The 12,766-nt window shown below is 39.1% G+C and overlaps 1 protein-coding gene across 1 annotated transcript in view; it reads right to left on the bottom strand.

Annotated features, from left to right (window-relative positions):
- Positions 1-12,766, bottom strand: part of ptprt (protein tyrosine phosphatase receptor type T) — a gene marked incomplete in the record, with an annotated part of 388,491 nt that overhangs the window by 93,168 nt on the left and 282,557 nt on the right. Inside the window, 1 exon segment of the mRNA XM_014015350.1 lies at positions 11,005-11,034. Within this exon segment, the coding sequence (XP_013870804.1) occupies positions 11,005-11,034 (30 nt within the window).

Below are 12,766 nucleotides of genomic sequence, written 5' to 3'. Positions count from 1 at the left end.
TATATATATATATATATATATATATAAATAGCTGAAATACCAAAAGTCATAGCTGGAATGTTCTGAAAGAGCTGAACATTTGGATGTATAAATTGTGAAAATAGCACAAAAATTGTAAAACGAGATATGTGCCAAACAAATGTACGGAAGAAAAATGCTGTCAATGTGAATGATTGTGAAGCGTTCACACAATTACTGATATTTATTTATGTAACGAGCTTCAGCATCTAAAACAACAATTAACTCTCAATTGGACTTGTGGACACTTAAATGTAATAAAACAAAGACAATAAGAGAATGAATGATCGTAGATCTCATCGAGCGCCACATGAACGCTGAAGTTTTGAAACATTTGTAAAGATCCAGCCTCTGTCGTTTGGACTGAATCAGCAACACTTTGCACAGAAACGTGAGAGTGCTGCGCTGCCCACAAGTTGTGAGAACAGAGCGACCCAAGTGTCTCACTGAGTGCACATGCTGCGTTTGTTCACATGCAGCCTGTTGCAGCAGCTCCACTCACTCTGCTTTTCTTTGTCTCATCTTCAAATCTTCTAAGAAGCATTTTTTTAAATCATTCTGCCAGGCTGCATCAGAAGCCATGCTGCTTAAGTGATTTCTGCTGTCAGTTTCTGACATCTGTTTTAAGAAACTACAGTAACAAGAGACCGGCTGAGCTCTCCAAGATTTATTTAACTAATAAAACAACAGCTTTAAATGATGACTATGCTAAATCTAACTGCACTCAAACTGTATTATCATAAAAAGGAAGTGGACAAAGGACAATGAATGTATGGAGGACCAACACTGTGATCATTACAAATAAAAACAGAAATGTATAAATGGACCAATAAACAAATACACTTAAAATGCACAAATTAAATCAAAAAGGAGAACTTTGCCTCATTAATTGACCATCATTGATTTTTCCAGCTTAGTTCCAATAAATTACATATTTTAGCCCATAATTTTAAAGTTATGGGCTAAAATTATTAATTGTTATTGTCTGACTGAAAACATTTTCTTCTGTTCCCAAACAACTGATTACATATTTGGCTCTCCTACATGGCCTTGAAGAGCTGTGGAACCAAATTCTCCTGGATGTTTACGTCGACTGAGGGTCTGCTCCCCAATAAACAATAAAGGTCTATCTTAATTTATCTTATCTTATATTACATTTTATTGTTTTTAAAAGGTACATATTTTTAGTTTTTCCTTTTACTTGTGCATACATTTATGTCTCTCAAATAATTAAATTGACATATTTTTAATATTTTTATTTCCAAGTGTTCTTACATTTCTATGTCTCCTGACTTTTCACTTTTCTGCCTCGTTATGTAAATGAGGTGGGGGGAGCTTTTTTGGTCAGCTCCTTTCCTATTGGTCAAAAGACAGAAAGTAGGAGGAGCCATGCGCAGATCTTAGTTGCGTGCTTGTGCTGCCTCAGTTTAGCTAAAAGTTTAAAGTTTAGTTAAAAACAAAGATACAGGTAAGTGTTCTCCTTGTCTTTGTTTTAAACTAAACTTTAAACTGAATTATAATTACAATTAAATATAAAATGAGGTAAAGTTCTCATTTTTTATTTATTTGGTGCATTTTACGTGTATTTATTCATTTGTTGGTCCATTTATATATTTCTGCTTTTATTTCTAATTATGAGAGTTTCAGTCCTCCATATCAGGAGGAGCAAAACAAAAATGAAGGAAAAGCACATTTAAACCATTTAACCCTCATTTATGACAGAAGTGTTAAAATCCTGGTAAAGATAGATGTGAATTGAGCGGTGATGAATTAATGTCCTGACAGGACAAAGAAAACACATGTAACCCAATCATCACAGAGGATGCAGGGTTATCTGAAGGATTTTCTTTAAACACAACATCTACAGCAGGAGGAGAGGTAGTCACAGGGCTGAAACTGTCTGTGTGTAATCACTACAAGAGTCTGATTTAATAATGATGAATGTGTGCAACCCGCAGATCAAAACATTTAAAACATTCAGAAAATGAATGAATCTCATATTTACACCCACAGCTTCGGCATGTTGATTAACAAAAGGATCTCGATAACAAAGAAGCATCGGCTCTGATACAGAAACAATTGTTCCTCCTGTTGAGTCAGAAAATCCATCCAACTTCTTTTACAGAAGTTAAAAGAAAAACTCTCCTCCAGAACACACCAACACATTTCTGCGCTCACTGTAAGAGGCTGACATTGAGTCAACAGTGTGTGTGTGTGTGTGTGTGTGTGTGTGTGTGTTTCCCTGAGCTGGACATCAGTGTGTTGGTCCACACGGGGCCAGGAGTGGGCGTGCAGCTCGGTGACTTATCACGACGCAGCCTGTTTCCACGTGTTCCTGACTTCACGTAGGACAAGTTCACCGTTTCCTTACTAAGTTTCCTGCAGCTTTAAAACATCTAATATCACATCAAATATGATATTTCTGTTCCACTGAGATGCTCTCCTGCACCTTCACTATAATCTTTACATCAACAGCATTTTCCAGTAACATTAACTCCTAAAATCCCACCAGGCGCTGACCTTGGACCTGGTAGGACCTTGTTGGACAGCAGCAGGATGCACCTACATGCAAACGTAGCATGGTGGGACATGTGGGACAGGTCGTCAACAAGTCCTTGTCTTGATCAATTTGGTAGCCAAGGCTGGAGGCTGATTTTTATAACAAAAAAATAAATAAAAATAAAAAAGAAAACTTAATCTGAACATACAGCAGAGGCATGACTTTAAGGGGAACCTTAACCCCTAATTTACACTACATGCGTTCCGGCTCCGGTCCGAGCTCCGCAGCAAATACACACCCATTATAATTAATGAGAGTGTTTACACTGGCTGCGCAGGGCAGCGGTGAGCGGACGGCGATCCGTCAAAATTAGAACAGATCCTATTTCTGCCGGACTCCGGAGCTGCGCCGGAGGACATTTTTAAAGATTACGTTGCACCAACAGGAAGAGGAATGAGCACAACATCCGTATTTTCAAAATAAGACACTATTAGGCTGGATAATTTATCGGAATAATGTCGAAACCCCAGCTATATTAATAAAAATATGGATATATTTCTATGCAAATGCTGTCAGAAAGTATCGTTCTGTTTGGGAAGCAGATGGAAACGTAGCATGAAGCATATGTGTACACACACGATAGACGTGGATTTTATTTTGAAATCAGAAGTTTCAGAAAAACGACAACGAGACAGTTTCAACCATATCAATGTTTTCAGCTGTGTTTGGAGTTCGTCTTTCACAGAATTAATTATTTTTTGCTCTGACTTCCACTTTTATCACTGAATTTATCTCGTCATCTCCTTCCTCCACCCTCGGAGCTGAGCGGAGCGGGGTCTGTTAAACTGAGACACAAACGAACAGCTGCGACCTGCGCACCGCAGTGCAGCGGAGTGCAGACGCATGTAGTGTAAATTCGGGGTTAAGTCTTGTGGAAGGAAAGTGTTCAGAGCTGAGCCTCCCACTCTGATTGGCAGCAGCTCTCTTCCTGCAGGCTCATATCTTTAGTTTTTACTCCATAAACACTGACGTCCTGAGCAGCTGACGTGCTGCAGAACTGGACAGATCACATAAAAACTGCTCATGTTTATTCCACGTGTGTCTGCATATCTGTGTATTAGGAGAGGATATAATACTCTGTGCTTGCACTGCACTTTTTGACCTGTGCTCTTTGTGTGTTTGTGATGTGCGTGTGTGTGTGTGTGTGTGTGCGTGTGTGTATGATTACATTGCTGATCTATCTGAAGGTCATGAAGCAATAAGCAAGAGGTCAGCTGTGGAGGAAATATCCCCTTCATCCCTATCAATCCATGGGTCCAGAATACTCGCAATAATATTATATATATGTGTGTGCTTGTGTTTGTGAAAAAAAAAAAAAACCTGCCCAGGTTTGAAGTTAAAGCAGCTAGCGCACACCTGTTGAAGTGATGCAGGTAAATGATAGGGATGTCCCGATACAACTTTTTCACTTCCGATACGATACCGAAATTGCAACTTTGAAAATTGTCCGATACCGATATTGACCCGTTACCAAAACAGTACAAGTCACACACTTTTACCTATTTTGTACTGTAAAATCTTAGAAAAGTCTTGATCAAGTCAAACAGTGAAAAAGAGTAGGTATGAAAAAAACGGACCTATTTATTTTTAACCAATGGATCACATACATTTTAAACTGAATAACATTATACAATTTAATATAATAAAATAAATTACAATACACTGAACAAATAACATAATAATAACAAAATGTACTTTTAAAGTGTAAAATAATTCAAAATCACTACAGTTATTTATTTATTTTTACCATCTGTCAGCCTGGTGCTGCTTTATGGTGGGAATAACTGAAGGTGGGGACAAAACAAAACCCCACATTATTGTCTGTTCAAAGTTAAGAGTCCACAGCTCCAATTTTACTGACTGTAACTAAAACAACATGATCATTGATAGATAGATAGATCTTTATTTGCCATTTGTGCATATACAGCAGTTTATACACAATGGAATTCTTGTGTGGGCATCTCTCCTAGTCACAGTATAGATGACAGAACAGTAATGATAGAAAAAACATTATAAGGTCTAAGAAAACAGTATAAGAACAATAAAAATGTAAAAAAAGGAAATGTATATATATTTACACATAAGCACACTAAAAAAGAATAAAAATTTTAAAGATAAATTTCAGCACAGTAGATGGTGTGGCACAATAGCAGCACAACAGTACAATCAGTGTGTCAAATGTAGGACCTGTATGCAACTTAGCAGCATTTCACATTTCTTAAGGATGAATGAATAAATTCATTGCACTTAATCTTCACTAAAACAAGTGTGTAAATAGATTAAACATCACTCTACAAACAAGAGCAAAAATAAATAGTAAGAATCAGTAAGTTAATTATTAATACCTTCTACAGTCTGAGCATCATGGGGAGATTAGCCTCTCACTCCTGCAGGGAGCAGTTTTTATCACTGCTCTCATCATGTCGCTCGTATTCCAAAACAAAATCTGCGCTCTTCCTTTCTTCTGTCCATCAATCCCAGAGATAATCCATGGGCAACATTCTGCTGATGTCAAAACCGTAAAAAGCGTGCTGTCCTTGCTTCTGCCCGCTAGAACCACCGGAGTGAGAGGAGGTTCTGCTCGGTTGGAATCCTGGAGACACTTTTGGACTGAGGCTGAACCGAGCCGAACCTCAAAGCTGCTGCCAGGGTGGAGAGTAGTTGTCGCTCCGGTTTAAAACGTTCACGGTTCTGTGCCCCCACGGAAAACTTGTGCGTGACAACTTTGCACTTAGCTTAAACTCTGTTTCTGATGAAAACAAAGTTCTGCTGCCGACATTCTTGCTAACTTGCGCAGCATGTTGTTGTGATCACGTGAGCGCTGCATGCTGGATCCAAGCACTGCTGGATAGAAACACTGGAGCGGAGTCAGTGGACTGCTGGAACGGACTGCTAATATTGGAGCGCTTATATCGGACATTTTTATGCAGGCCGATAAAATCCGATACTCATTTTTTGGCTGATATCGGACCGATATCCGATATCAATGTTGGATCGGGACACCCCTAGTAAATGAGCTAAAACACGTCTCAGAAACAGCAAAAAGCAACAACAGGATGTTGGGCAGAGAAGAGGAGGAGCAGCCTTTTCCCCAAAACATTTTCTTTCCATCCAGTGGTGGTCACCAGCCCACTAAAGCGCAAATCCACTAATTGTGGACCTAAATATTTAATTTGCACTTTAGCAGTCTTACTAATTTTTATAATTCATAAGCAGATTTGTTCTTTCTAAAATTAAAATGCAGTACCACTAATAACTAATTATCTACCAGTCATCATTATCTTGAACAGCAGAAGGTATGTCTGTCAATGAATCACAACATGTGATCTATCCAACAGCACCCCTCCCAGATAAACACACTTATTGTGAAGGTATACATCCTGCTGACTGTTGCATTCGGCCATGATTCTGATTTCCCACAATGCTTTGTGTCTGCTTACATAGCAGGAAGGCAATAGCAAAACAGTAAACATTTGTAATCCATACTAAAATTTTCTATGTATTGATTTATTTTACTTTACAATCGGAGCTACTTTTTAAAAAAAATAAAGTTTAAACGCCAGAACTCAAAAGCAATCAGCCAACGGGGTTAGAGACTCAGAAATGATTTAAAGATGTTTTGCTGGTGAAGACTGACATTTAGTGGTCAACTGGAGCAACTACATGGAAAACATCCAAATCCAGGTAGAAAAAAATCAAAAAGAAAAAAATCAGTAGGTCCTCTGGATGGGTTCTTCTTTAGTGAAACGTTTCATCTCTCCTCCAAGAGACTTCTTCAGTCTGATGAGTTTCAGGTGAACTGGAAAACTTTAAAATCCAATGGAAACATGAAAAACTTTAAAATCCAAGCTCTTATTTTGAAGGGAAGATACTAGTTTCCTGTTCCCCGTGCTTTCGTTTCCTGTCAGTCCGTCATGTATCCAGAATGCATCGCTTCAGTTTTTCCAATAAACAGTTTTAACATTCCTTTATTGATGCTTCTTTAATGAAAAATCTACAACAAACAAAAAAAAAAAAAACAGACAAAGAAGCAGCCGAACTAGCAATCCTCAACAACTTTTTAATTTTTACACCAGGAGCCAAAGTTCTGTTTCAGGAACTCACATCCCCAGCAGAGGCTGAAGGATCCGACATGAAGAATGACAGAACAACGGAGGAGGAAAAGTCAGAAAGCAACAGGCAGAGGCTGAAAACTCAGGAGAAGGGAAAGGCCTTGTCATTATCCTTCCCGCTCCTCCAGCCGTCACACATCCATCCCGATAATGACCTCGTTTAAATGACAAATTCCTCACCAATTGTAATTGCCAACGAGCGGGACATAATCCTTCTTTAATGAATATCACGGCGGCAGTTCATTAACCACTCAGGTTACCCCACTGAGCGCCAGCCGCCACTGACTCCCCCACCCCCACCGGATGGAGACGTTAATTGCAGACTGTTTGAGTCATGGATAATGAGAGATGAGTGGGAGGGGACGATGGAAACCATCAGGGAGATCCGAACGCTTCCCCCGATGCTTTTAGGAAGAGAAGAATTCCCAGGAGACACAAGATGGGAGGAAGTGAAGTGAAGCAGCAGAACTCTGAAAAATCTGCTGCTTATTATTTCTTTATTTGACTTATTAGATGTTCTTGAAGGTTCACATGCACTTACTTTAAAATTTAGCACCTAGTGACTCATTATAAAATTAAATATGTACAAACTCATCATGAAAGGAGTTGTTTCTGCACTCTACAAAATGAAATGTTGAATTTACTTAGTCATGTCAGCTGGTTTCACTTAACCTAGTAGAGTAAATATGAGGCAAGATTTTATTTTCCACTTGGTTTACTGGAACCAGTTAACCCAGGGGTCTGCAACCTGCGGCTCTGGGGCCACATGTGGCTCTTTGGTCCCTCTGCAGCGGCTCTTTGAAAATATGACCAAACCGAACCAAACATAACGGTATACCCATAACAGAAATCAATTTTTATACAAATCTGTGATCAATACTACTAATACAAAAAGTAAAACATGTTAGCTCAGGCTAGCCTGTTGTTTAAGTAAAAGTAAGTTAAGTAAAGTTTTATTTATAAAGCGTCTTCCACAGAAATAAATTCACAAGGTGCTGTACATTCAGGGAAGGGGGAGGGGGTAGTTAAGAAACACCCATTCAAGAAGACATACAAGACAAACATGGGGGAACAGGTGTTCACATTAATATTCCAATTTCTTTCTATGATCGTTCTCTCAAATCCATCAGAATTACCTTTAAATAATTTTAAGACAGCAATAAGAATTAGAAATAAATCCCAAATAATTCAGTTGTACTAGTTTTTATCCAAATATACAGAATTTTTCTTGATTACATGAACATGGTCTTTTCATTTGTCCTGATGTGTATAATAATAAATAACATAATAATAATATATTTTTAGCTAATAACTCCACTGACCCTAAAGGTTCCCAAAAAGGCCTCGAAAAGGCCCACGGACCACCACTTGCTAATCACAGTTGTAGCCTGTTTTGCGGCTCCAGACACATTTTATTAGTGAAACAAGGAGCTCTTTTATCTTAACAGATGCCCCTGAAGTTCCTTAAAAGACTTCTGAATTTTTTTGAGAGTGCCAAACTAAAAGTAAGAACCGGAAGAAGTTGTCTGACACCCTAGTCTTCAAAATAAAAGCCCCTGGTAGCGTCTGGAAACGTTTAAAGGCAGATACCGCACCATTTTTACCCACGGGTGGAACAAAGACTGTTACGGGGTTCAGTAAATTCTACAGTTTATTTCTTAGAGAGCGTGAAAAAGTACTTTTACTTTTATTTTCCCAATTTTTATGAACAGTTTTATGACTTTAACTTAAGTACTTTTCTCATCAGTGAAATTTATTTTTACCAAAATCATTTTCTGCTAAGGTATTTTTACTTTTACTTAGTTATTTTTTTCAGTAATTTCCAGACCTCTGGATTCAGTTTAGGAATAAAGTGACACATCTCATCTCTCCCTCCTTCAGAAAGAGACATCTGAAGGAGACGATTTATCCTGCAGGTCGCCATCATCGCTCTTTCTAAGAAAGCAATGCTCGCTGTGGGAAATGCATTTATTTTAGCTGAAGCTCAGCAAATCCACGAGACAACCTCGAGGTGTCCAATAAGACAAGGAGAGGAGCATTTGTTCTGACTTGTCAGGGATTGACAGAAACGCCTGTATTATGCCTGGGATGGCCTCAGCAGCGGGCCGACAGCCAGAGAACTCAAACATCCTGAAGCCATCCCCCTGTCGGAGCTGCAGTCAGACGGTCCGTCAGCTCAGGAAGAGGCTGCAGGCGAAGCCCAAACAAACTTTCATCTGCGTGTCTCAAACTCAACCAGGAGGAGAGAGATGGAGGGATGCACACGGAGGTGAAGAGAGGAGCACACACTGCAGATGTGCACGAGTCCTGCACAGATTTAACAGGCAGCGGTCTACAGCTGAGAGAAGGTGCTTGTTTCAGCGCAGCTGCAGCAGATGTTGAAACAACATTCAGGGTTTGGTTTAGAAGCAGAGGGAAGCAGAGAGAGGAGCAGGTGGCTGAACTGTATGGTGCAGTGTGAGGGACAAAATTAAGAATATTGCACAACCAGCGGAGGCTATATCTATTGCTAATCCAGCCTTTGATCTGATTAATGAGAGGCTGGCACCGCTAACTGAGGCTAGCGCTGGCAAATGAGAAGGAGACTATATATTTGTGTTAGCATCAAAGAGGTTATCAACTAGCATGGATAAGCTGGCGTTAGCATTAGAGAGGCTAGTGACTAGCATGGATAAGCTTGAGTTAGCATTAGAAAGGCTAGCAACTAGCATGGATAAGCTGGTGTTAGCATTAGAGAGGGTAGTGACTAGCATTGATAAGCTGGTGTTAGCATCATAGGTTATCAACTAGCATGGATAAGCTGGCGTTAGCATCAGAGGTTATCAACTAGCATGGATAAGCTGGCGTTAGCATTGGAGAGGCTAGTGACTAGCATGAATAAGCTTGAGTTAGCATTAGAAAGGCTAGCAACTAGCATGGATAAGTTGGTGTTAGCATTAGAGAGGGTAGTGACTAGCATGGATAAGCTTGAGTTAGCATTAGAGAGGCTAGTTACTAGCATGGATAAGCTGGTTGTTAGCATTGGAGAGGCTAGTTACTAGCATGGATAAGCTGGTTGTTAGCATTGGAGAGGCTAGCTACTAGCAAGGATAAGCTGGTGTTAGCATTGGAGAGGCTAGGGAGTATCATGTCTAGGCTGCTTACCTACTTTATTAGACTTTTTTTTGAATAAAGTAAGTAAATAAAGTTTTATTTATAAAGCGCCTTTCACAGAAATATATTCACAAGGTGCTGTACAACCATATAAATAAAGAAAACTTGCTCTATAAAGTTTAAAAAAGGCTCCAATTTGATAGTTCTGCCTTTTCTCATAATTCGGCTAAATTTAATAAAAATAACAATTAAAAAAACACTGCCATACCAGTAGACAAGGGCAAATGCAGCTGCTTATTCAGGTGATAACTAAAGCTGTCTGTTTCACAGTAATATGATTTATGTTTAATATTTATGTTGAACAGTAAATTCTGTAAACACCTGTCAGTGCATGGAGCTTATAGGTTTAGTATGTCGACCAGTTTTGTTGAGAAAGTGTTCTGTTGTGTGTTTTTGTTCACATAATTTTGGTACCTGGTAAAGACCAGATTGATTTTTAGCAAGTCATAAATCCTTGATCTTTAAACAAACAAACAAATAAATAAATAAATAAAGAAGGGTCTATATTTTCCCCTTCCCTGCCTGAAAGTGCCCACCCTGCTCACTGTAAAGAAGTCATTTCTGCGGGGGTCAGGCAGCCGGAGAGCCCGTTTCAGGAGGAAGTCCTGATTGTTCCGCTCAGTTTGCAGGAAATATTCTGATGCTTTGAAGACAGCAAGAGGAGCGGAGAGGTTTAAAATTCCCTGCAGGGATTTGGAGATGAGCTGAGGGCAACAGAGTGCAAACGTCTGCACAGGTGTGTGTGTTTGCATGGACGTAAGGCAGCTATAATAACTCTTCATTAGAAGTGGTTAATAAGCAGGAAATGGCCACTTGGTGGAGGAGATAACGCTGAATTATATTGACCTTTTAGGGTGAGACTCTTTAAGGGACGGGGCGTGCAAACAATGCAGATGAAGTTTCACTAAAACATCCCCTTCGGCACCAAATTAAGAATGGATGCAAATAATATATAGAAAAAACATATTGTGCATTTTTTAAACTGCTGAAAGTAACAAAACATTTTGATAAAACAATGATTTTAAAGCATTTGTTCACGAGAAGTAATGCGGTTTTTTAAACAGTGTAAATGTTGTAAACAGGAGAAATATTTCAACAGAAGCCAGAAAAAAAGAAGAAGAGATGTTCTGAGACAGATCCTGGTGTGGATTCTCTACTTACAGGTAATAAGAGTAGGAATAAGCATGTCTTCTGAAGCATGGTGTGGTGAGGCCGATGGTGACAACAGAGCAAAACCCAGAAGAAGGACAAACACACTGGATTAGTTCATGGCTCGCGTGGAGAAAGAAAAAAAAGAAAATACTTTTAATTCGGCACATTTTAAATCATTTTCTGTCCAATATTTCTAATCTTTATCCTCCTGAATGAGCAGTGTGTCCTCGGGGTTTCTAAGACCTGGATTTCCTTTTAACAGATGCTAGGTGTTTTTTTTAAACATACCTCCTGTAGGTCGTTTTATTCTTTAACGATGCTCCCAGAATGATTAGAAAGACAATTTTGAGGCTTATTAAACAAAGTATTAGATCTTCACCATCAAACCTGTGGAAATATTTACCAAGCTTGTGCGCGGAGCGTCAGTCGGTGGGATATAACGACTGAGGGGTAATAAGAAACTTTATGAGTTGTGGAGTGAAACCTGAAGCAAATAATTACACTTTTTTTCCTCTCCTGTTCATTAAGTTGTATTTATCCATCACTGACTCCTCTGCTTCACAGAAATGTTAGATGACTGATGATTAGTTTCATTTGAAGTTAGAATCACTGCAAGAATAATAGAAAATAATAAAAGCTGTAGGGTTTGTTTTGTATTTTCATCCACTGAGCGGTAATAAAGCTAGAAAATGCATTTTTAATAGTTTACTAAGAAAGCGCTTTCAGGGGATTCTGATGTTATCAGTCCATGAAATGGACGTTATTAGGTGTTATCAGTCCCATACAATGGCTTCAGAGGGTCCCTACTGTGCCTTCTAGGCTTCAGACTGTCCCGACAGTGCCCCCTAGTGGGTTAATATATTAATGACAATGAATGTGTAAATAACCAAAATATATTGTAATAAATTCTTTGTGTCTGTGTCAAACTTGAACCCTAGACTCCTGCTCACTGTTCCGAGACTCTACCCATTGCCCTATTGAGAGGCTGCAATATGTGTTCGTCAGAGGTTAGAGCTAACCATGTCATCTGCACTGAGGTTAACCTTGGTGGTTTTAAGCCTCATACTAACCAGCTGACAATCAGAAACCATTCTATGGGACGGGGAACCTGCTAACCGGCACAGGTGGGACATTCTGAAGCCATTCTAGGGGACTGATAACACCTAATAACGTCCATTTCATGGATGATGACATCTGAAGCGGGTGGTGCTTTTGAATTGGAGCTATTTTAAAGTTATTATGATTTCAGATTACCGGTAATTTGACTAAAGCTGAACTTCTTATATCCATAGAACCTGGGTGGTTTTCTACAATACAGGGATGCTTTATTCATGTTTGTAGGCGATGAAGACAAATTAAAATTAGACACAGCTGTTGCCTCCATCAGCAGCAGGCTCAGAGGAGAAATGATGGGATGAGGAGTGAAGAGAAGGAAAAGGAGGGAGATGATGAATGGAGGAATTAGATGAGTTATCAGTTTGTTTCTGGTGATTTAAACCAGGGGCTCTCACACTTTTCAAGTCCTCTTACCCTCATTTTAACCCCTTAAATGTCATGGGGATGTTAATTTTGTTTGCTTACTATGTTTGTTCCCCATGTGCATTTTTAAAAATGAAAACCAAATTAACCACACTGCAAAAACTGTCCATCTTACCAAGTTTTAAAATCTTAAATCAGCCAAAAAGTCTTTTTGATCTTGTTTTGAGACTGATTTACTAAACAAGAACTGATTGTGTAAGAATAATCATCTTGTTTTCAGAATGTGTAAGAT

This window comes from Austrofundulus limnaeus, unplaced genomic scaffold (genome assembly GCF_001266775.1).
Source record: "Austrofundulus limnaeus strain Quisiro unplaced genomic scaffold, Austrofundulus_limnaeus-1.0 Scaffold127, whole genome shotgun sequence".
NCBI classification, from domain to species: domain Eukaryota; kingdom Metazoa; phylum Chordata; class Actinopteri; order Cyprinodontiformes; family Rivulidae; genus Austrofundulus; species Austrofundulus limnaeus.
Note: the sequence above shows the minus strand (reverse complement) of the source record. Positions and strands in the feature narration are given on the sequence as shown.